General features: G+C 41.5%; 1 protein-coding gene across 6 annotated transcripts in view; it reads right to left on the minus strand.

Moving 5' to 3' along the window:
* Positions 1-162: 162 nt before the first annotated feature.
* filip1b (filamin A interacting protein 1b) overlaps positions 163-24752 on the minus strand; it is a 50645-nt gene continuing 26055 nt past the window's right edge. The window contains exons 3-8 of one of the 6 annotated variants that reach the window (XM_078174042.1): positions 22933-23106; positions 21036-21214; positions 9163-11929; positions 8959-9023; positions 7381-7438; positions 163-1675 (exon numbers count right to left, since the gene is read on the minus strand). In XM_078174042.1, the coding sequence (XP_078030168.1) occupies positions 1667-1675; positions 7381-7438; positions 8959-9023; positions 9163-11929; positions 21036-21214; positions 22933-23106 (3252 nt within the window). In that variant the 3' untranslated portion in view covers positions 163-1666. The other 5 variants (XM_078174041.1, XM_033648837.2, XM_078174043.1 and 2 more) reach the window with 5 other exon arrangements.

The following is a 24752-nucleotide window of genomic DNA, read 5'->3' on the forward strand; positions in this document are numbered from 1 at the left end:
GCGGTAATTTGAAGTCAGCACAATGACATCGCCTAAAATGTAATTAAACAAAAAAACATTGTACTGGTACCACTGGGTATAAAAACGATGAGGAATATGCTGAGTATCCAGGCTACTGTCTGTGAGCAGGATGAAACAATGATTCACAGAAAGTCATCAATACCATCTCTTGATAAAATTTTATTTTTTTTTTATCAGACAAATCCACTGCTGTAGTTTCAAGTACACATGGTGCATTATCATGTATATCTTACTGAAGTATCCCAACAGTCAGAAATCTCACCATCTGTATTTAATAACTGCACATAAATGGAGTATTTTTTTATAGTGGGCTTTTCAAAGGAAAACAAAACCAAAATCCTTAAGTCCCAAAGCGCTGTAAAAGTATATAATCAACACAAATAATGCATTCTTATGTTTATTATAGGCCTACTATCACATACACTTTAAACCAACATACCAATGATTTCCCTTTGCTACTTTCCATACACATAAGTAACTTTCACTTTCCACTGTATGACAAACTGTCTTTCCAGGACCAAATTATCACATTCAGATAACACACAGGCCCTTTTTTATTCTAGAAATTAAACCTTAAGATATCTAAAAAATATACAATGAGTTATAGCTACAAGCTTTTTTCTGCCCTTCTGTGGAACATATGAGATGTAACTATTACCCATTGTTGTGTTAAATACACAAATAAATGGGTAATGCTGCCAGCAACAAGTGGTGAGATGGGACATTGGGTCAAAAGTCCTTGCCATGATACAGCATATACTTAACTCTCCATGAACTGTCCTGTCAAAGAGCATCACACAAAACTCCATTAAAAAATCTTCCATTTTAGACTTTTCCTCTGATATCATACACATTGTTTTGGTTCAGTCGGTAAATATCTGACCGACTGTACTCTTATTTTATGTAATTCATGTAAGGCACGAGGAAAACATTATTTTCAGATCAATTCTGTGCCACATTTATGAGTGAATTCATCAGTTTTCTTCCAATGTGACTTTCATATAAACACAGTTTTGGTGTCACTGTGATTCACTTGGAGTGGTGCAACTTTTCCTCTCTCTCACTGGTATCCCATCCAACTGACCATAGAGCTGTTTTTGGTATGAATGCCTGGTTAAAGAGATGGGGATTTGTTCAACAGGCCCTCTCCACTGCCTCAGCTACCCCCTCAGACTTCAAGCCCTGAAACCCTCAGCTCATCATTCAGTCTGAAGTATGATCTCTTCACTGTAGATGGCAATCACTGTACATTTGTTGATTCAGCTTTATGAACTTTTGTGATTACTACAACCAAAAGATAAGATTGAAAATTTAGGGAAAAATTATTTATAACTGGGCAAGGAGAAGGGGGCGGTGCCAACAAAGTCTGGACAGCCTGGACAAACTGATGAATACTACATTTCAGATTGTGACTGTACCACAAACTGTACAAAGTACGTAGATAACACTCTGTGTGAAAGCTCTTAGTTCTTTCATTTCAAACTGCAGCCTTGTTTACATCACGCCTTGCCAACAAGATGTAAGAGGAACTGATAATTCAGTGGGTCTGAATAAAGGTGAAGAAGTGCTTCACTGTGTGTCTTGCAGCTTCAACCATCTCAGCGGATCTCAGCTCAGCGTCTGGTGTTTGCCGAGGCGATGTCCATCAGTGGACCTGTGGTGGAAAATTACAACAGATGTTTTCTTCTAGAGGGCACATTATAGTCTCATTTTGGCTCAATAATACATTTATTTTCTTCTTAGCTACTGAAGCTAGCTTCAGAGTGCTGCCCAATCACTATTTTGGCACTTTATATTAAAAAGAATCAAATCACTGTCTGAATGAAAAGTTAGTTTTGGTAGGAAAGAAAACCCAAAGAGAATTTTCATTAACTCTGAAGCATTAATGTGATTTTAGCCTCTTTTGGCACTTAACTGTAGCAAACAACCTCTGATGGTCAATTCAAAGATATGTATTAGTGCCACAAATCTGCAGTTAGCAGTGCTAAAACAACATAATACAAACCAGCAGCCTAATGGTTGTTAGTGAAGCTGTAAAAAAAAAGCTATATTTCCCAGATGAAAAAGGCAGAGAGGAGAATATTCAATAATTCATATAACATATTTGAAGGATTCAAAGCTGAGTACTAATACTAACTAATACCACTTATAACAGCTGCATTTCCTTATGGTTATTTCAGAGCACTGTTGTTTTTTCAATAATGGCTGTTACTGAAGAATGATTTTATTTTCTTAGATTGTTTCATTTGAAAACATTTCAGAGGCCTGGAAGTCTAACACAACAGTAGAGAGAACAACAAAGACGCAAAGATTAGAGGAAAGTCTGAAAAACAGCCATGTCTCACCCCCATGGTGTCAAAATCGTTGCTTGGTCAGTGGCTTTGGCGTCAGATATGAACACACAATGCACCCATTAGCATCTGCATGAGACACATTGGCCTTTAAGCAAACTCCAATGTAAACCCCTTAGTGTCATTAACTGATAGTCAGTGCAATAGAGGTGGTTTTAAGAGCAAGAAAGTCCACTTAGAACGCGGAGGGGAGGTGGACGGGTCCAACAAGCACAGGACTTTGACCCAGCAGACCGATGTTTGTGTCCCATGTGAAACTTAAAGTGAAGGTTGAATTATTTTGTCACATGAGTAGTTAGTCATTCATTAGTCAGTTGTTGTCAACTCACATGACTAACGTCAACCACGATCTTTCCCTGACCGTAACCAAGTAGTTGTGTCACTTAAACCTAATCTGCGACCCCTTCTGCATCAAGGCCACCACCAGCGTCACTATAATGACACTGGGAGCGTCTATCCAAGTGTCAAAATATGACAAGAAGGGATGAGATCATGTTGGTAAAATAAACATTATTTTGTGTATCATAATTTAGTTTCTCCTTATTTTCCACTTAGGCAATCATCTCATGACCCCTTGTAATGCCCTCAACCCACAGGTGGGGCACCATTGATTTAAGCTATCAAGCAAATGCCAAACATTCTCAAAAACAAAGATTTAGTGTTTTTCTCCAATTTATTTCATTATAAACTGAACATGTTTGGAGTTTGAACTGTTGGTCGGACATAAAAAGCAATTTGAAGACTTCACCTCAGGCTCTGGGAAACCGTGGCACTGTTTTCAGACATTTTATCAACAATATTGATTTTCAGGTTATCACTAAGGCCCTGCTCATAGCTGCTGACAGTTGTGTACTGACTTATAATTCTTTTTCCTACATCAAGTTTCACACAGTTTTCTCAGAGGGAAAGAGCCATGGCATGACTGCGGACAGGAAGATCATGCTCAGTTGTGATTTTTATAATCCTGCGCAGCCTCTGTACTTTCTCCCAGGAAGAGCATTTGATCCGTCTAAATCTCTCTGCAGCAGCCTCGGGGGAAGTCACGGCCAATATTCTGCAGCTGAGACAAAAACACACTGCTTGTTGTGAATCAGCGTATTACACTCTCCTCCTGTTTTCCAGATGCCTCTTTCATGCCCTTGTTTCCTTACATCAGCAGCATTTCCAAGTCTCTCTTCCTCCCAGCTGTTTGGTTATTAGAGGCTAATTAAGAGTTTGTTGAGATCACTTCTTTTGGTCCCTGGTCTCCTTTCAGAACACATGATCCTGTACCTGCACCTGCACCTGCAGATTATTCTGGTTTATTGATTCTTGTTTAATCAAAGATTGCAGTTAGATGAGTATTAGAGGATGTGTGAGGCGGCTGCTGTGGCAGTAACCTGATTTATATGTTTAGAGATGTCAGATTTCTTCCTTATGAAAAAAAAAATCTTAGTCGTTTTGTATTTTTGTACTTGTCCATGAGAGGGAGCTAAATGCTTACTGAAGCTTCTATGTAATGCTGAAAAAATCAAATATGATACACAGTAATATGTATTGCAACCACAGAAATGTTCATATTATCATGTAGCAGGGGACATCAACAATCTTCCTGATGTAACAGTGAGTCTGTAGAGTTCATCAGTAACTTAAACATATCGTTTAAGACAGTAGATATTTATGTAAACCTGGAATAAGACCATCTTCATGTTTATACCATTCTTCTTTCAAATCTTCACTATAAAATTACATCGCACAAGTAGAGTTTTTTTATGACAACCTGTTTGTACAACCATGTGTAAAAAGTCAAATGAAATCATATCTATTGGCAAAATTCATGAAAAAAACCCCCCAACTCTTTCACCCAGTGTTTTTCAAGTTGCATACCCAACTTACCAAATTTACAAAAATGTATAATTACTCACTTAATTTCTGGTAGTATCTTGTTTGTCTGGAACCTGGAAATGTTTTAAATTGAATAAATATCTATCCATGCTTACAGTTTGGTTTTATTTATCCAGGGTTTGGTACTCACAGCATTAGAAAAAAAATAGAACAGCAACAATGTCTTTCCAGAAAAAAATGTCTCTGTTGCTCTGGATGAGGAGTTTTCAGAGTCTGACTCTGTGGGCTGTGGAGTCCCCAAGGCTCCAACTTGGGCACCGTTTTTTAGCCTGCTTGTTTAAATTAAAAGTATGCCAAATTAGCCTTTAGCAGCTCCTTTTTACAATGTACCCATGAGCATACAGACAACTATCATGTGACTGGAGCACTTTGATACTGAAGAAAACTTAAAAAACGTGATAATCCTCAGGCAAATCCTGCAGTTAGAAGTGTTTTCTGATTTCTATGCATAGTTTTGGACATTTATTTGCAATGGACATCACAGATTATGACAACAACAGCATTGGTCTTACATTTTCTAAAAATACATGTATATGTGTTGTATTTAAAATGGCCTACCATGGAATAGGCTACAGAATTTCTGTTATCACTAAAGTCTATCCATTCAGCATTTATTGAGATTAATGTACAAACTCAAGATTAGACACTGTACACTGTTCAAGTTAAATATAGGCCTTCCTTTTTTCATCCAAAACAACACGTTGCCAAGACATGTACAGTAGGCCTACTATCATTTTCACACAGGCCATGGAAACATCACATGAAACATAAGCTCAGACATTAGTTGATAAGGCTGTTGAGTTGTGCTTTGTTTATCAGCATGGCCAGGTTAATATTATGGAGGTTTCCTGGTTGATTCTCACCCACCATTTTTTAATACACACAAAGCTCACTCACACCAGAGACAAATGAGTTCTACAGAGCAATGCCGTACTTGGTTCAGATATAAATAATTTTTATTTTGGTGCCTGTCACAAATGATGACAATTCATACTGTCACAAACAATTCACAGTGCTCCAGTGACTGGAAACCTCCAAAAGCAATGTTGAAATAAACACATGCTATGAAAATGTGAATGATGAGAGCCAAGGCCGGATTAACCATATGGACAACTGGGCAATTGCCCAGGGGCCCGCGACCTCTGAAGGGCCCGGGGCAGTGAGGGCATAAGGAAAATATCTGGTTATCTCTTGCTTATAATATAAACTGTCCGCCGCCCGGAGCCGTTGCACTGCACAGAAACCCTGCACTGTGGGGGCCCGTTACGGAGCAGCTCCGGGAAGAGGCGATCTACCGAGGGCCTGCAGCTTTCCAGAACCGGGCTGCATCGGTAAGAGAGTCCTGTCGTGGGAGTAGGACACGCTCCCTCACTAACGATTTGCTTCATTGCCGTCTCCCAAACAACAAAATTGTGCCAAGGGAATGGCTTCTTTACTCGCCATCAACTGGATCAGTTTATTGCTATGCGTGCAAACTCCTGTCATCCCAAAAGCATGCATTTATCAGCGGATTCTGTGATTGGAAACATCCAGAGAGGATTAGTGATCACGAAAAGAGCGCAGAACACAGACAAAACATGCTTTCTTTATTGCACAGGTCTAATTACGCATGCAGAGTGGACGCTTCTCTTGCCCGACAGTGTGAGGCAGAACAGCAGTACTGGAAAAAAGTCCTCAGACGTGTGGTTGCTGTTATTAAATTTATGGGAGCGAGAGGACTGCCATTTCGAGGCGACAACGAACTGCTCGGCTCCGCGCACAATGGGAACTATTTGGGACTGCTTGAACTGATAGCGGAGTTTGACCCCTTTTTAAAGGAGCACATTGAGAAGCATGGCAATAAGGGTAGAGGTAAGCCATCTTACCTGTCCTCAACTGTGTGTGAAGAATTTATTTCATTAATGGGTGACAAAACTCAGAAAGTGATAGCAGAGGAAATCAGACACGCTAAATATTTCTCTGTGATCGTTGATTCATCACCAGATTTAGCACACGTAGAGCAGCTCACATTTGTTTTTCGTTTTGTCAGTGCAGATGGCAGAATAGTAGCTGGTCGGCATGGCATTTTTTTTATTGTAGCCTATGTTAGGTCATATGAAGTGTGGGGCTAATTCGTCCTAACAAATGGCTGCATATCTCATATGTCACGTGGAAGTTCAGCCCTGGTTAAACCGTGTTATTATGGGAAACAACAATTGCCTTGGAGCGGCCTGGCACATATGCATGAATCATGCATATGTGCCAATAAGTGTTGTTAAATAAATACTGGATGCTTTGAAAGTGGTTGCTTATTTATTTTTTTGTGAAAATGGAGGACACTTCCCTCCCTCTCTAATGTAGTGGGTCAATTTTGCCAGATTATACTGTAGCTGATGTGTTTTATTTTCATAGCATCATATGTGAGTGAGTGGCTTTGACAAGAGGACATAGTGGTGCATTTGTATTTCTATGAGCATTTGCACATCTGTACATCAAAATGCACTTGATGACAGTTAGATATTGATGTATTGAGTATATTTACGTATATTACTGGAATTTATTTATTCTTTTGCCATATTATAGTGATCCTGGGGTCGTGATGATGGGGCCCTTGAATATTGTTGCCCAGGGTACAGCGAAGTGTTAATCTGGCCCTGATGAGAGCAAGTCTAAAGCTACTGCCAAAAAAATATCATGAGGATGAAGTTAAACATAATGCACAGATGCAAAAGAGACATGCAAAGAGATGCTTCGGTGGAAATTAAAATATAATGAAACACCTTAAAAACCTGCCCTTGAAATGACATAAAAGCTTTCCTGATAACATGTATAAACTGAAATAGTGTTTAGAAAGCTAAGCTGTTGTGAGAGGCAACATCACACAGAGTCCCATTTGTGTATTTATACTGATGTGGCCTGTGACTCGTATTTGGCAGCAGATTTGGTGGCAAACTCAATCATGAGGTGTTCAGATTGAGTTGTTGCCATGGCAGCGTGTTTAGCCCTCAGCTCTTGCCTCCTGCTGCAGAGGCAGAGCCACACACCGTCGACTTCCTCAGCTCAATTTTCATCGACTGGCTCTCGGCCCGCGACTCTAACCTTGTCACCGTCGACACACCCAGAACCTTGCTGCTTGGTTTCATACCTTTTGACACTGGGATCCGTGTGGCAGCACTCCGAGCTGACTGCACATCCGAACTGGGCTGCAAAATAAATGACAAGGCAAAATAAAAAAAGGATCTGGATCACAGAAACACAAAAACACAGGAGGTGCAGGAGATGTTATGTTATGCCGGAATTGCACATAAAGAAAAGGTGAGCTCCCCAGTGAGCATGGTTTTGGTTAGCCCTGTTCCAGGATCACTCTACTTCATATTACAGTCCATCCCCCATAACTCAGACATTTCTGACAGACATTTCAGCTCATAAAATTTGTTACAGGAAGATTTATGAAAATATGAACAAACAGGATAGTAGACAATCTTCTTAGCAGCTTTTAAGGTGGAAAAAAATAATGTCAAGCGTGTCCAAAGTAACAAAAAAGCATGACGTTCTCTGAGCAGTGGTGTCTTCATACTGAATGCAAAGTGAGTGTAGCACATTGAGGTTACATATAAAGTCAATGCAAAGGTACAAATAGATATAAATTTGCATGGGCAACACAATTGACCTGAACACTCAAAATTTGCTCTATTCACTTAGTCCTGGGAGTTGAAATTTTCAACTTGATGTTCTTTTCTTGTGGAAAGTAAACAACGGAATAAATAAAGCAGCAATTTGTTGCTGTGACAGTATAATAAATAGTAAGGTGTTGCCATCTTGGTTAATACTGGTTCAGAGCACAGAGCCCTTGTGTTAACTGTGATCACATCACTCGATTCCAGCAACCGGTTGTGCTTATCTGCGAACCAAGTTAGCCATAGCTGCCGTCACCAGTTATTTAGCACAACTATTAGCACAGCTGCTATAATATATATATTTGTTGGAGTTAGTCATTCATCCAATCATCCATCATTACCTATACCCACTTATTCTTGCAGGGTTGAGGGGGCCTATCTCAGCACACATATGGCGGTAGCCGGTCTATCACAGGACTAACACACCTTTACACACAGAGGCAATTTAGAGTTGCCAGTTAACCTCACCTGCATATCTGGACTGTGGGAAGAAACTGGATAAACCCACACTGGCAAGAGAAGAACATACAAACTCTGCAGACCTGCTGCTCAGGACTAGATCATGTATTTTGTTTTTGTTTTTTTTCACCTTGTCAGTTGTTAAAAAAGATTGCCTACCATGCAGAAGGTTTTGGTTTAAGCGACTGAAATGTCCAAGTTACTGATGATGGTCCTGGAACAGGGCTAGCCTCTGACTCGGTGACAAATTATCAAGTCAGTGTTTTTTGGGTCTATTTAACACAAGTGTGTGAGAGTTAACTGGGGTTGGCCCTCTCAACTATTAACTGACATCAGGTTGGGTAATATTATGAGAGTTTGAACAGGGTGGCATGTCTGTAAATTGAAATTCTTAAAGTGAAAAAGTGAAAGATCCAAATGGGTCACTTTTCGCCCGTGTTTGGTTAAAGGGAGTGAATTTGTCAGTTGGTAAATTTTCTATACAAGACCCTTGGAAAGGCCTCTCTGGGATCTAATGCATGTCAGATCATTCCAGTGTTAGTTTCATACCAGTGAGATCGTATGTTTATAAATTCATTGTCTTATACCTGGAGAGAGTGCTATCTAGGGAGCACACACCACCTGATTTCATTTTGAAACATTTCAGAAGCAACTGCAATGTAAAAGATTAGACACTGTTCAGATATTTTTGTTTGTGGATTAAAGCAAAATGTCATCTATGCCTCTTTATGCTTGTGGCATATTCAGAAAGAAAGACAGATGGAGGGCATAATGATCTCTAAAGCTCTCACCACTGACTGTGTTGGCTTGGAGGATGCTGAGGTGATTGGTGTGATTGTTATGCTGCTTGTCATTTTGCTCTGAGTGGTCTTCCCCATTGAGGTCTGGCGTGGGGAGCGGAGAACCGTTCCTGTTGACATTTCCTTGCTGCTTTCTGAGCTTCTGAGTGTCAACACTGGATTACTGCAGCCCTCTGAAGGCCTCTTATACTGTGGACCCAAGTGAATGTGGATTTTGTTGTCCTCTGTTGTGATGATGTTGCTGTTGCCATTGTATTTCCTAAAAGGTGCCAGCCCAGGTTGCTTCTCTGGGGTCATCTTGATCACTGTGCGGCCAGCCGGAATATCATGAGGCTCAGTTGAAGCACATGCTTCAGCCACAGGAGTGGTACTGACTGTGATGATGGACACCGGTGACTGAAGGCTGTCAGAGCTGCAGCCGTTGGTCTTCTCTGGACTCATGGCCCTGGAGATGGTGGTTATCGTGACAGGTGATTTGGCTCGATCGAGACCTCCTACAGACTCACAGGATTTGCTCTTTGATGCTACGGTTGTGGGCTTCGGGACGATTGTGATACGAGGTTTTTGAAGGCCGAGAGTTGGGATGATGGTGGTGCTGGAGAAGAAATCCTCAGCTCGAGGGCTGGTGATCTCCAAGGTGGCAGTGCTGTTCTCGTGATCTGGAGTCACTCGAATGTGCAGTGGCTGGCCTGGCCTGGTAATCTCAGGTGGTTGGAGCAAGGATGCCCTATTTGTCTTGTCAGGAGTGGTCTGAGTGAGTGTGATGGCCTCCTTCCTTTTCAACCAGGATGTCCAGGACTTTCTTGCACCAAGCTCTGCTGAAGCTGGAGGGTATCGTTCAAGAACTGTTGGCTTTTTCAGTCCCCGTTGTCTGAGGTTGCTCATTAAGTGGTTTTCCTCAAGGACGGATTTCCGGATAAAGCCTGCCGTCGTCTCGTCTTCAGCAGGCTCACTGGCCATCACATCTGTCTGCACTGCTGTGGAAGTAACCGGGACACTGACCATCCTCGTTCCATTCATGCTGGGCCTCAAGGCACGACTGTAGCGCTTTGTGGCTTCCAGCTCTTTGGTAAGGTTGACAAAGTCATGGCTCATGCTCTTCTTCTTCTCTTCCTCTTCCATGAACCTCTGCTGGAGGACAGAATAATCCACCTGCAGCTGGGAGAGCTGGTCTTCCTTGTTCATCAGTTCATGGATTTTCTCCTTCAGGGCCTGGACGTCTGCCTGCAGCTCTCTGGTTTTGGCCTCCTCCATCTTGCAGCGAATTCTAAGCTCAGCCTCTGGACTCATGACCTCGCCTTTCTCTATGGCTTTGTTTCTGGCAATCTGACTTTTCATTTCTTCCAGCAGCTTTGAAAGGGTATTCGCTTTGTCCTGCTCTGTTCTGAATTTCTTCTCCAGTAGATCATACTCATCCTCTGTTTTCATTAAGTCACCTTCTACCACCTCAAGTTGTTTGAGCCTGCTCTTTAGTCTTTCAATTTCTAGCGTGAGCTCTTTGACTTTGTTGTCGTCATCTGGATTTCTGTTATTGTCCTTGTTGGACCACTTTCTCTGCATTTCCCTCTCTGATTCCTCAAGTCCATCCATTCTTATTTTCATACTACCCAGTTTGGTATTCATCTCCCTACACCTTTCCTCTTCACTTACAAGTTTAGTTTTTAACTCCTCTTTCTCTTTAATGAGGGTTGACACTTTGACCTCCATTTCTGATTTGAATTTGAGAAGCTTTTTGCTCTCCTCAATCAGCTTCTCTGTGACCTCTGTAACCTTGCCCTGCTCTGCTTTGAACATCTTACTCAAATCATCACTTTTCTGTTCTTCCTGTTTAAGCCTCTCTGCCATATTTTTTCTTTCATCTACCAGTATAACTGTGAAGGATTTCAACTTCATAAGATCATCTTTTAGGACCATCTCTGCCTTTTCAAACTTTGACTCGGCGCTCTCAAGTTCTTTCAACCGAGTTTTCACCGTCTCCAGTTCACCAGCCAGATCCTTCACAACACGTTTCTCTTTTTCAAGGTTTGTATGAAGCTGAGAGCACTCTGTTTTGCTCCTGCTGAAAGCCCCCTCCAGTTTTTCCAGTTCAACCATTCTCTTCTGCAATTTGTCTACCTCCAGCCTCAGCTCCTTGCTGTGATTCTCCTCACTCTGCAGCTTTTTCCTCAGCTCCCTGCACTGAGTCTCTGTTTTGGTTATCTCCTCATCCTTGCCCTCCATCTCCAGCACTCTCTTCCGCAGATTCTCCAGCTCCGTCATGAGAGACGAATTCCCACACTCCCCTTTGCTGATCTTCTCCCTTAGCTCCTGCAGGTCTTCGTCTGATTTTTGCAGCACCTTGTTGCTCTCCTCAAGCTCTTCAATCTTGTGTGCCAAACCAGCTAGCTTCAGCCTAAGCTGTCGGCTTTGGGACTCTTCGTTGGCCAGTTTGGCCATCATCTCCTCGTGTTCCTGTGCAAACTTGGCCGCTTTGTGCTCCAGCTCAGCCTCCAACTTGAGGATCTTCTGTCCGTCCTCCTTTGCGGTGTCACTGACCGCTGTCAAACGCTGCTCTTTCTCTTGCAGCTTCTGAGTGAGGTCCTGGATCTTCTGGCTCTGCTGGTCAATCTGCTCGATATGCAGCTGCCGCTCGTCTACCAACATCAGGGCAAAGGACTTGAGCTTAACCAGCTCCGCTCTGACCTTCTCCAGCCTCCTGCTGTGTTCCTTGTCCTTACGAGCCTGGTAGGCCTTCTCCTGCTCCAACAACCTTTTGAGTCTGAGAAACAGAAGAAAACAAGATGTGAGTGGGTGTTAATGTGAAACATATTTTAACCAGAACATTGTGGCACTGCAGAAGATATCAATACTGAATTAATTTGACATCAAAATGTTTAGAAGTACACTTACAAACATGAATAATTACATGCAGAAAAGGAAACATATCAGATGGGGGAAAGATGTTGCACATCTCTATCAAAGCCAGACCAGACTCAGAATGAGAGCAATAACCACCTGATCCAGGATGGGGAGACAGGCAAGCAGAATAAAAGGCAACAACAGGATAAGCGAAGGAACAAAGGAAATAAAAAAAGAGGCAGATAAAGGCCCAAATACTTGTGATTCTCACCGACAGAGCTGTCCTGTTTAGAGTTCAGTAAAGGGAAGAATTACAGCCGCATGTCATGATCTCCATTAACACGCAGGTGTCTTGAGTTGAAAGCTTTAGTTATGTCTGCTGTGACTTACCCAACTGATCACAGTCAAGGCAGAAAATACCCCTGATAGAATTTCATTTGTGTGTATGCGTGTACAAAAACTGCACCTATACATCTGGTTGTATGCCAGGATGTGTCATTTAAGTGTCATCTAACCACATGTTATGGCAAAAGTGTTCAACTGTCTTGAATGTGCTTCACCCACTAGAACACAGAGCAAACAGCTTGTATGCAATTGTGCCATCTCTAAACCTCACCCAGTGTTCTGTCTGAACATTGTCAGAGGACAAAAGAACAGAGGAGAGATACTATCTCACTGCTGTACCTGTATGACATAGAATCTTGCACAACACACCAAATGACCGGGATAAAGCAGTAGTAAGAGGTACTGCAGAGCTGCCAACAAAGTTCAAGAGAATTCAGCTTCACGTTGGTAGATGTTTAACTAATCTCTGCAGGAGTCTCTGTGTGTGTCTGAGAGAGAGTCTGCTACAGTTTCCCGTTCATGTGGGTCACATCAGACAGGTTTCAACACAGCAAGTGTTCTGCAAGTTTGAATCAAAAAACGCAGATTCCAGATGTTTGCAGTCTGCTCCTCCTGTGTCAAAAAACTTCCTCCCCCGAATCTCTGTTGAACTTACCAAAGAGTTGGGATGCAGAGCAGGTTGATCCATATCTGTTTTTAAAGCTGAGCAGGAGCCAAACTGCTGCTGCTGTTGCTGCTGCTGAGTCTCTCACGGTGCCAGAGAGTGAAGGAAGGAGGGGGCCCAGCACTGTGGGGAATTAAAGCCATCACATTCCAAACATGTCATCGTTGGACAATGAAAAAGGTGGATGTCGTCCTAAACAGCACTGCTCCGCTGGCTGGTGATGTCATCCACCCCTCCATATATGGCCAAAGAGGCCCTGCCCTTGTTTGGACACCAAGGAAGAGGAGGGGTTCAGAAAGCTTTTCCTCTTCTTCTTTCTCCTGTTTTGTTCTCCCTTTTGAGAGGCGAGCCAACTGGGCAGCAGGTATGACATAACTCATGAAGCCACTTTTAAGTCTAAACATTTCTGTCCTTTTCCTAAAAATGCTGCTCCAGTTTTGATCTAATTGTCTCCTGTCTGTCTTAGAGCCAGCAGTGTCTCCATAGAAATGAGGCAACAATGCAAGGCGAGAGTTTTTGTTTTGGAGCAGACAATGCCAGACTTGCACAGCCTTTCTCATTATAATCCCCCTGTATCGTGCAAAGGGAGAAGGACGTGGATATAAATTCTCCATAGTGGCTGAATTGTATGTGTGTGAGATCATAGCTTCAGACAGCAGAGGAGGCCTGTGGTTTGCATTGCAGAGGCTCTCAAATGAGCCAAATATGAGCAGTGCAAAGAGCTTACAGATGCAGAGGGTCTCTATCATTGCTCCAAATACATGCTATACATAAATATCACCAGTACACAAAAGCACTTTTACATTAATTGCCTGTGTTTTTGTGGCTTAGATATTTGCACTTTTGTTGGCTGCCTGTAGTTTTGGAAAGAAGTCGATTCTTCTGTTGCACACATTTCAACTCTTGCTAGATAAAAGCCTCTAGGACATTTCCCCATTAATTTCCAGCGACAAGGCTTGTGGTTTTGTACAATCAGGAATAAATCAAATGACAACATGTTGATGCCATTTGTAGTAGAAGTTCAAGGAGAAACTACACCTAACAATATAACTCATGCAGGTGTAATAATTCAATTTTCATTTTTATATAATTTTCTTTTGAAGTCTTTTTGTTAAGGCTCAAAGATATAAGCACAGAAGAGCAACAATACAAATCATTATCATTATCACCCATTATCCTCTTACCCAACTCTTCCCAATGTCTGCTCCTTCCACATCAAATCCTCCCACTGCTGGCCAGACAAATATTAAAAAATGAGTAACAAATGGCCACATTTTGGAAAACAAACCATCACTTTGGTCCAGACTGAAATTTCTCAATAACTTTCAACTGGATTGCCATGAAATTTTGAAGACAGATTAATGGTGTCCTGAGGATGAAGCCTACTGACTTTTAGTGTTCCCTTTCATGTTTCATCCAGCACCTCCATCAGGTTAGACTATTAAGTGTCCTTTGGTTAATGACCAAATATCTGCAGAACTAATGACATTCCCATCAGCCTTAGCTGCTGCATGTTAAGTCAGAGGATCACTAAAGTTATTACAGTTCATCAACATGAGTGTCTGAACCAAAGTACATGACAATCTGTCCTGTAGTTGTTTAGGTATTTCACTCAAAGCCACAAGTGTGAACCTCATGGTGGCACTAGAGGAAAAGTCATGAGTAGGCCTGTCATGATAAATAATATTGACTTATTGTATGATATGACGTTCTTTCCAGAAGGCCCCAGGAAACAGGCGAACAGGAACCAGGTGGGCAGAAGCAGAGCTTGTGGTCGAAGATGGGAGGCAGCGTGAATTACCAAGGATCAGACGAAGCAGATGAGCCAGAGACAGCAGGGTTGATACCGAGGAAGCAGTCGGGATGAGGCAAAGAACAATCTAGCAAGAAGTGTCTGTGAAGCGGGCGTCTTTATAGTGACAGGAGGTAATGATCCATAGGTAAGCTGCGTGGGCATGGAGGACTGGCAGGAGTGGGAATGAGTGGACAGGTGATATGCTGGCAGGTAGGCGTGGTGACGAGGCAGGGTGAATGGTAAATTACTAAATGGGCTGAGGAGAAGGCATGTACGGAGGACGAAAGGTGCCCAGTGTTACACTGGGACAATATATTGTCCAACAGAACTATTTATCGCGACGAGCTTAGTCAGGAGATCACCAAAGTCAGTAGAATTCATCCTCTCAGTACCATGAATGTCTGTGTACAGAAGTAGAGGTCTTATTACATGAGATGCACCAGAACTAACTTCAAACAAATTGGATGACACCATAACATCTCAGTTCATACTCCTCTGTGATTAACTTATAAAAGTATGATCATCGTCAGTAATTCCTCTGCCACATAGCTTAGCTTGCTCCCTTCTTTTGCTCAGGACACTGAGTATCAGTCATCATAACCTCGTTGGCACAAAATGGCTCTGCAGAAAGCTTCTTTCTGTGTGGGTCTATTCATAGCATCAGTGCTGACAGCAGCCTGTCAGAGAGAGCGAAGAGAGCCCCAAACACTCATAAAATGGAGCCCACAGCAAACACGTCAGACCCAGAGATGCTGATCTGCAGCTAATTATAGTAGCAATAATTACCATCCTTATTAACATTCAGAACGGACGAGTTGACAAGAACGCTTTGACACAGAGGATGCGCATTTGTTATTGACTGTTAAGGGGATAAAAACAGGGTTTTTTTCAGGGTGCATTTTCACATGAATCAGAATTTTACCACTGTGAAATTACAGAGAATCAAGCCTACATTTTTCTGAAGGCAGACATGGTTAACTGGGTTAAATCATAAAACTTCTCAAACCACACTACCAGACTGGGATCAGGGGCCTCAGGGTGGCCTGGCACTAGAAAGTCACTGTCCCATAAGAAAAAGCCCACAAATGTGAGTCGATGATGCTGTTGTGTGTTCTGCTGCAACCGTGTCTCCTAAAACTTTATATACTTCTACAACTACAACTAATTTGTAGTTTGAAAAGAAACATAATGCAGTTTAATAACATCACGAGGAGACATTTTGAATGGAGGTATTAGCAAAGTCAGAAAATGCCAACACATATGTTTTGGTTTCCTAAAATAGCAACAACAGTGTGATTTTACCAGTCAGTAAGTTCACTTTCACTTAAAGGATCATACCATCGTCTCTTCAAGGTTTAGCTCCTCGCACAGTTACAGGAAAGATTTAAAATTAAATCCTTTGCATTTGTTCAGACCACTAAAAAGTGGGCAGACTTTGAGTTTAGTTTAGTTAGATACAGAGCTACAGTGGAGTCCACTGCTGAGTGATCTGTTAGCTCCACACACACTTCCCCTACCTGGAGCACATTTAATCTGAAAACAGTGTGCACCGTTTTGCTACAGTTTCCAGGTTGAACATGTGTCCCTGAAATGGTGCACATGGCTTTGAGGTTCATTTCTCTGACTTGATTTCCTCATCCCAATGAGTGACACACAGCCACACGCCAACACTGTCCAAAGCCAACCACAAAATGCACCACCAACATGTGCAAAATAGACGTAAGAGCATTAATTTAGCCCATATTTAGCAGAGCTGACAGAGACGCGACTGGAAATGTCCGCACCTATGTCATTACAGAACATTGTGGAACATTTAGCAGCTAAAGAGCCAGATATTTCCCTTCAGAGTTGGTGGAGACCAAAAACTGAGTGAAAAGGAGAGTGAACATTAGACTTACATTCATCAGATGGACACAAGCACTACTACAAATAAGTGATTGTGTTATGCTGGCTGTGGAAATAAGCAAATGTTTGCTAACAAGTTTAACTAATCAAATGAGAAGATAGTATGTCAGTGTTGTGTTTAAAGTGTGTTTCTGTTGGCAAGTGGCAAAAAAGTGGTAAAAAAAAAATCCTCCTTGAGCTGATTCACTGCAGAGAAACATCAAGTCTGCATTAGTTTTTGTCCAAGTTATATAGAGTTTGAAAAGTCTGCAAAGAGCAGAGCCTTTACTGTATAGGGTTTAAAAGAGGAAAGACAAACTTTTAGACAGATAACCAGATTTTTCCTGAATAAAAGTTCAGTTTTGCAGCATTGCTAGAGTAAAATACTGATGGTACCTTTTTCAGCAGGTTTCTGACAAACCTTTTCTTGTGTAGTTTTATTTGCCTGTGACAGTTTGTTATGCAAACAGAGCCTTTAATCGTCCGGCATGATCTCTGCTGGGAATGACATCACGCTTGATCCATTCATTCATGATATCACCTGCAGTGAATCTGCACGCTGACTACAGCCAACAGGAATGTGTTATCAGACAGAGCTGAGAGCTGAGAGCAGGGCTGGACCACATTTAAGCCAGGAGGGGCTGTATGTCAACAACTAGAAATTAAAAGTACAGACTCCAAATCAGCCATAAAGTGAAATCAACATGTCTCTTAACTAAACAATCCTCAAAAACTGAACTGTATAACCTTCATAAGGAAGTATTCTCTTGCAGGGCTGTTGCTACATTAAAGTCTAGACTTCTCTGGGCCTGCAAACCACCAAATCAGTGCTCACTGGGAACACAATGAGCAGGTTCTTCAGAGAAGAAGATTTGACGGACGTTGTTACGAGCCGTACAGAGATATGAGATCCAGTGAAGGTAAATGAGGTGCAGTGAAGCATTATTCCACATTCAGGTGTTTGAAGTTTTATAGGTACAAGGTACGCAGTCACAAAGGAGGCAATGGGCAGCAACAGAAAAAAGAAAGGTCATGTTTAGTCACCCTTATTCCCCCTTATTCACGCTGGGTCATTTCATTCTAATGAAAGAGCCACAATAGACATAATGATAACTTGCTAACTTACCATTAGCATTAGATGAGTCGACTACCCATACAGCTTACGATATGTGGCAAATTCAATCAATTGTGGTCAAAACAATCATACTAAAAATAGCCTTATGGGCATGTTGGTCATGGAGGTCGAATAGGATTAGCTGGAACAGCGTCATGTGGCTCAGTTTGTGCCAGTTTGTTTGTTTCCCATCTATAAATAGCCACATCTATATATGGAAACTAAATTTCTTTCAGTGCACGCACAGAACAGACAGGAGATATTTGCTGAATTTAACAAGAAGTGTATTGGATTAGACTCGCAGACTGCACCTTTAAGAGGCAGCTCAGGTTGCCTTGAGTTGGGTGACAGACAGCAATGCACACTCCTCTACACAAATGCACCTATTGTCACTAGGAATGTCTCATATTACCACTAACAAAGCTACAGACTAAACTAAAAGAATAATATAAAGACTAAAATGAAAGATGCTGTAAGGAGGATTTGAATTCTCCTGCAGCACAGAAGCTGAAGGGTTTAAGTCGTTTGAGGCTGTGCATTGTGCCGTGTGTACTTGATGACTTGATAAAGCACGACTCATCAACTTTCCTATCATAACCATCATCCGAAACCGTGACGGTATGGGTCTTATCTGATGCCTTCTACCACACAAGTAAACAAACATCTGCAGAACATCCATGTTTTTCAAGGGCATTGAGTTTTTCCATCATTCAGTTTTTGCTATCAAGATATTCCAAGAATCTGAGGCTCTTTCTCATTAGTAAAAGATTGTACTGCTGTATGTTTTTCAGAACGGCACAAATATTATGACAGCTCCGTGTGTGATCTCAGCAGCTACGTCCTAACTTGCTTCCACCAGGCAGATGGGTTTGATGTACTGAAAATTTCTCAGATTGACATCTGGATTTCACCCCTGCTGTAGATTCATCACACTGTTATCAAGTTGTTTTTTTTACATCCGTTTGCCACGTTTCACTGGTTCTATGCTGTGATTTATCTTCTTCCTCTGTGCCATAGAGCTTCAGTGTTGTCCAAAAACTATTAAAAACATACAAGTTAGCCACACTGTTGCACTGTGTGCCATATTCCTTCTAGGGATGTCAGTTTCGGTTAATTTTGCTTTCAAAAGGCTGACATGGCCGTGGTTAGCACTGTAGCCTCACAGCAAGAGGGTTCCTGGTTAGAACCAAGGGTGGGGGAGCCCCTCTGTGTGAAGTCTGCATGTTCTCCTTGTGTCAGCGTGGGTTTTCTCCTGGTTCTCCGGTTTCCTCCCACAGTCCAAAGACATGCAGGTCAATGGGTGACTCTAAATTGTCCGTAGGTGTGAATGTGAGTGTGAATGGTTGTCTGTCTCTATGTGTCAGCCCTGTGATAGTCTGGCGACCTGTCCAGGGTGTATCCGCCTCTCACTCCCCCACCCCCCGCGACCCTAAAAGCGGTTATGGAAAATGAATGAATGAGTGAAAGACCGACACCTATTAACCGGTAAGTAACTGTTTAATTTTTAAGAAAAAAATAAAGACGTGAAATACAAGAAGCCTTTTCTTTTAGTCAGGCACTCCTTTGATTCCGTTAGCCTGGGGCTTCAAAGCGCTATCAATTTAGAGGTAGCAATATTTTAATGTTTTGTGATGTAAATGTCTTGCCTTTTATTTATTTATTTTGGCTTTGCTGACAGACAGCTGGCTGTGCCTACCCTCTGGTCTCCACTGGTTTCTTGGCCCCTCTACATTGCACACCACGTGGGTCAGGAGGAGACTAATGTTAGCTAGCTAGCGGCACCACTCATTTGACAATTACAGCTGGTAGTGCTATCCTGGTGGCAGAGCACTTGACTGCGGAAACATTGCGCCCACCCTACAGTCTCCCTCCAGGTTGTCCTGGTGAGTAAGTGGCTTCATGTTGAACCACAAAACCCTTTTTGCATTGTTTTCTTTGTTAGCATCATTAACCGCGATGACACTGCTAATGGTAGTAACATAGTCAACAATGCCAAAGGGGTTTTATGGCTCAAAACTAGGCTGCTTACTCACAGGGGACAGAGGGTGGGCACAATGTTTCCACAGCAAAAACTGCTAGCAATAATGGCCAAATGAGTGGCACTGTTAGCTAGCTAGCTCCTATCATACCTGGATGGTGCCAAGTGTAGTAACCTGAAGAGTAGCAAAATTAACTGATGGGTGTAACCAGTCACATATAACTGATTAATGGTTAATCGTTACCATTCCTAGTATGTTCATTATCATGTACACACGCACACACACACACACTGGAGTTTATATTGATTTAGTCCCAGATACACCATCCTGCTGCCACAAATACTCACTAGAGCACCAAATGTGGATTAATCCACTGCTTAAAATAGTCCCCAACAAATGCACTATTTCCTCCTGTGTGTTTTTGATTAAAAAAAAAAAAAAAAAAATACAGTGACCAGCGGTTTTAAGAAATCAATGAGCCATTTTTAACAGTGAAACAATATATTTGTTGTTTTTAAAGAAAAACATCTTTACGAGGAAGAAGCTGAGAGCTGAGAGCCACAGACAGGAAGTCTGAAAGTATTTAAAGATGGACTAAAACATTTTTGGTTTGGGTCTTTTTTTATGGGATTTTTTGACAGTGAGAAAAAAATAAAATAATGCCTGCAATTATCTTTAACATTTGAGAATGTTAGCTCCTTTTGTCAAATAGAAAAAAAACATGTTACCAGATACAAGTTTCCTGATATCATACTTTAAGAAATAAAAAATGTTAATGTTCGCATCATTTTAATACATTTTCAGATGACATCCAGTCCTAATCCTGAATATGATCAAACCCAGAAAAAGACTCATAAGTGGGATCCCAGTTTGCATGTAAACTCAGTGGTAAAACCTTCTAACAACAGTGGTTGCCAACTGGTGGGTCGCAGTCCAAAAGCAGGTCGTGGGCACCCTTGTGAACGGATCGCAAGTGACTTGCAAACATGTCAACACACTTTGTTTTAAAGTTCAGTTCATTTCCAGCACAGAGCATTTATTTTGAAGTGCCATTTTCTGCTGTAGAGTGAGCGACTAAGTGACAGCTACTTGACAGGCAACATGGCTAAATGCAAGTATGATCCTAAATGTATTAAACCGTGGGACCTTGAACTAATGACTAAGGAGAAATCTAGACCTAGTGGCTGGAACAGTTGGGAACCACTGTACTAACACACACACACACACATACACGCTCCCCCTCACCTCTCCCTCTCCTGCTCCAGCAGGTTGGTGAAGTCGTCACTCTTGTTCATAAAGTCGGTGTGTTTGCGTTTCTCGTTGTCCAGCTCCATGACGGTGCGGCGGTGACATTTCTCTGCCAGCAGCAGCTGCTCCAACATCCGTCTGTACGTCTCCTTCTGTTTGTCCTCCAGACGGTCCAACTGATGGGAAACACGTCAACACTCATTATTAACAACAACTTACACCCTGACAACACATCTGCCGACACACTATCCCAAAACCATTAGCTACGGCTATGGTGATGTGGTGTTTGTGGGCTAACAATGAGCAGAGAGTCTTTATTCAAATGCTCTCGCTGCGCATTTGTTCGGCCTTTTTACAACACCCTGCAGATTTCACTGAGCATGGAAAATTACATTTTCAAGTAGAAACCACTGTCATTCAACACACAAAAGAGCATGATTTCACATGCAGGAACCCTGGTACAAATGCACCACCAAAATAAAAGGATATTGGTACTCCATCTATTATCTGTGACAGCTACCTGCTCTCCAAACTCTCTGAAACCACTCTGATTACAGTATATTTAATCACTCAACTGTAAAAAGAAAATCCTCATTTTGGTAGATGTAGAATTTAGCTCCTTCCTGTTTTTTCTGTTGGTAAGGAGTTCCCAATGGAGGACACTGAGGTCATGCTTCAGTTTGTGGTCTTTTTTGGGAATTTAACAAGCTTGGGGCAGTTTACAATGTACAGTTAAAACTTTTAGATTGATTCTAGTACTTTTCCACCAGCACTCAGAACCTCTCCAACTGAAGTTCATTGTGGGCGAGTGGGGAGCGCTTTGAAATAGTATGTAGTCATGGTGATGAAAAAAGGGATATAAATACTTAATTTTACAGGTCTGTAACTTCCTAATAATTCCCTTGAAAGTTTCCTGGAAAGAATCTGGCATCCTTCAATTAAAAGTACTAATACCACACTGGGAAAGTACTTTACAACAAATAAAAGTCCTGCATTCAAAACCTTACTTAAGTAAAACTACGGAAGTATAATCAGCAAAATGTACTTATACTACTTACTTATGTACTTACTGTCATACAGTAAGTATGAAAAGTAAAAGTAATCATTGTGCAGTAACATGTTCCCTGTCAGTGTTTTACTATTATATCTGATGTTCCTGGATTAATATTACTGCTGCATTAAAGTGTATGCTGCATTTTACTACTGTAGATTTTTAAGGCTGTGCTCATTTTAAACTCCTTTATATAGTGTTAGGTAGTTTAACCTACAGCAGTGCATCACATTCTACAAGATCATCATATGTTTGTCCGTCCCTGTCCTGTGAGAACAGTGAATCTATAAACCCACAGCCCAACACATAAAGGAACACTTCATCCTTCAGTTTATTGCAACCATTCAAAATCAACACAGCTGGAGATACATACATTTCCTCAGACGGGAGGGGGATAAAAACCATTATCTGAAAAGTAACTAAAGCTGTCATACAGATGTAATGGAGTAAAGAGTACAATATTTTCCTGTGAGATTTAGTGGAGTAGACACATTAAGATGCATAAAATGGAAATACTCAAGTAAAGGAATACCTCGACTTGTACTTAACTACAGTACTGAAGTAAATATATTTTGTTACTTTCCACCACTGAAGTGTTGAAGAGTGACAAACTTTTCAGACTGTAAATTTTATGTGAATATTCTTTTAATTCTCCATTTAAATACAGAAAGAAGAGAAGATATAAGCTACTGTATATGACCACGTACTGTCACCATGAAAAGTCCAAGCAGACTGATTTTGAGACTTCACAAGCAGGAGTAAATCCACTGTTTCATGACTCCTGACTGAGTCTTTCAGTCAGTCTAATCCCAACTAAATCCTTTCAATATATTCTTCTCTCACCTCGGCCATTGGTTTCTCATACACGTCCTCAGTGCTGTTGTTGCTGAGGGTGAGCAGTCCGTCTCTCTGCAGGGCCTGCAGGGGTTTGGTGGGGACAGCTGAGGCGTAGTGAGCCTCCAGACTCTCTGGTCTGGTTCTGTCTGATTTCAGCAGGCCGATGATGTCCTCTCTGGCCTGAAGAGACACAAAAGAGATTTTAATGTTTTTTTCTTTAATGCTAGTTTTGTGTGAGTTTAATGGTTATTTTGTGTATTTGTTCAGCGTTGGACCTTTGAACACTGCAGTGGTGCTTAGTATTATGTTTTTATTACATTATAAGTAATTTATTATTTATTGATTACCAGAATTGAGTCTGAGCCTTTCCACTTAAAAAACAAAACAAAGCAAAGATTTTTTGAGGGTTGTTTCCCTGTTGTTACAGGGTCATAAGCACTTCAAAACTGATAATGAGGCTGTATAACAATAATAATGATAAGAAGAAGAATAGGCAGAAGAAGAAGAAAGTGCTTTGCGAATAAAAGCTCCTTTGCATGCGTCACACATCCCAAGAAATTAAAAATCTACAACATTAATAGTAACAAATGGTAAAACATAATCAATAAAAATAAACATTCAACAGGGCCAGCTCAAAAATAAGATGTGTAAAAACAAAATGTAGGAAAGAAAGAAAGAAAGAAAGAAGAAGAAAGGTGGCTTCAATCCACAAAAAAACAACAGTATTTTATAATCCAAATAAACGATGCACATGACCCTCATACGGAAACACTATGAATTCCCAGAGATGAACAGCCCAGTGTTGAATAGCTTTTAAAAAGATCCACTGTTTCTGTTTCAGCCTTTATGTAGGCGTTTTATTTCTAGAATATTTGCACAGAAATGCTCAGACATCAGCTGAGTAATAATCCCAGCTAACATTATCTGAATGTGATGCTGCGCTCACGTGGATCCAGGATATTACCTCATCGACTACTTTCACACTGACATCACAGATAAATCACAGACAAAGGGAAAGGCATGTTTCCACCAGCAGAGGGAGCTGTTTTCTTCACTCCACTCTGCCTGGTGTCTCTTGTCATACACCAAGACACCAAGAACTTTATCTGTATATATAAAGACTGAATGCAAAAAGGTAAATCAACCAAAAAAGCATTACACCGGTTTTCAGCACCTCCACAGAATTACTCAAAACTAGATAAGGGACTTTAAAATGCCTGAGGCATTGATCTGCTGATGCTACAGTCGATGGTCGAACAAAGATGTAATGGCCTCATCAGTTAATCTAACATATCAGGTGTGGTCACTAATATGGGGGTACACATTGACAATAAACTGGACTGGGCTAAGAACACTAACGCTCTCTACAGGAAGGGCCAGAGCCGTCTCTATTTTCTGAGGCGACTGAGGTCCTTCAACATCTGCTGGACTATGCTTAGGATTTTCTATGAGTCTGTGGTGGCCAGTGCTATCCTCTATGCTGCTGTGTGCTGAGGCAGCAAGCTGAGGGTGGCGAACGCCAACAGACTCAATAAACTGATCCGCAAGGCCAGTGACGTTGTGGGAACGGAGTGTGACTCTCTGATGGTGTTGTCAGAGAGGAGGATGCTGTCTAAGCTACGAACTATCTATAACTATATGTAAAAATCAAAACACACAAACATGTAGTTTCATGTTTAAGAAGTCTCAGTAATTTTCTTAAACAGCTGATCACTGTATTTTTTTTTAAACAAACAGGAGGAAATAGTGCGTTTTTTGGGGGGGGCTATTTTTAGCAGTGGATTAATCTACATTTGGTGCTCTAGTGAGTATTTGGGGCAGCAGCA

This window comes from Epinephelus lanceolatus, chromosome 13 (assembly GCF_041903045.1).
Source record: "Epinephelus lanceolatus isolate andai-2023 chromosome 13, ASM4190304v1, whole genome shotgun sequence".
Classification (NCBI taxonomy): domain Eukaryota; kingdom Metazoa; phylum Chordata; class Actinopteri; order Perciformes; family Serranidae; genus Epinephelus; species Epinephelus lanceolatus.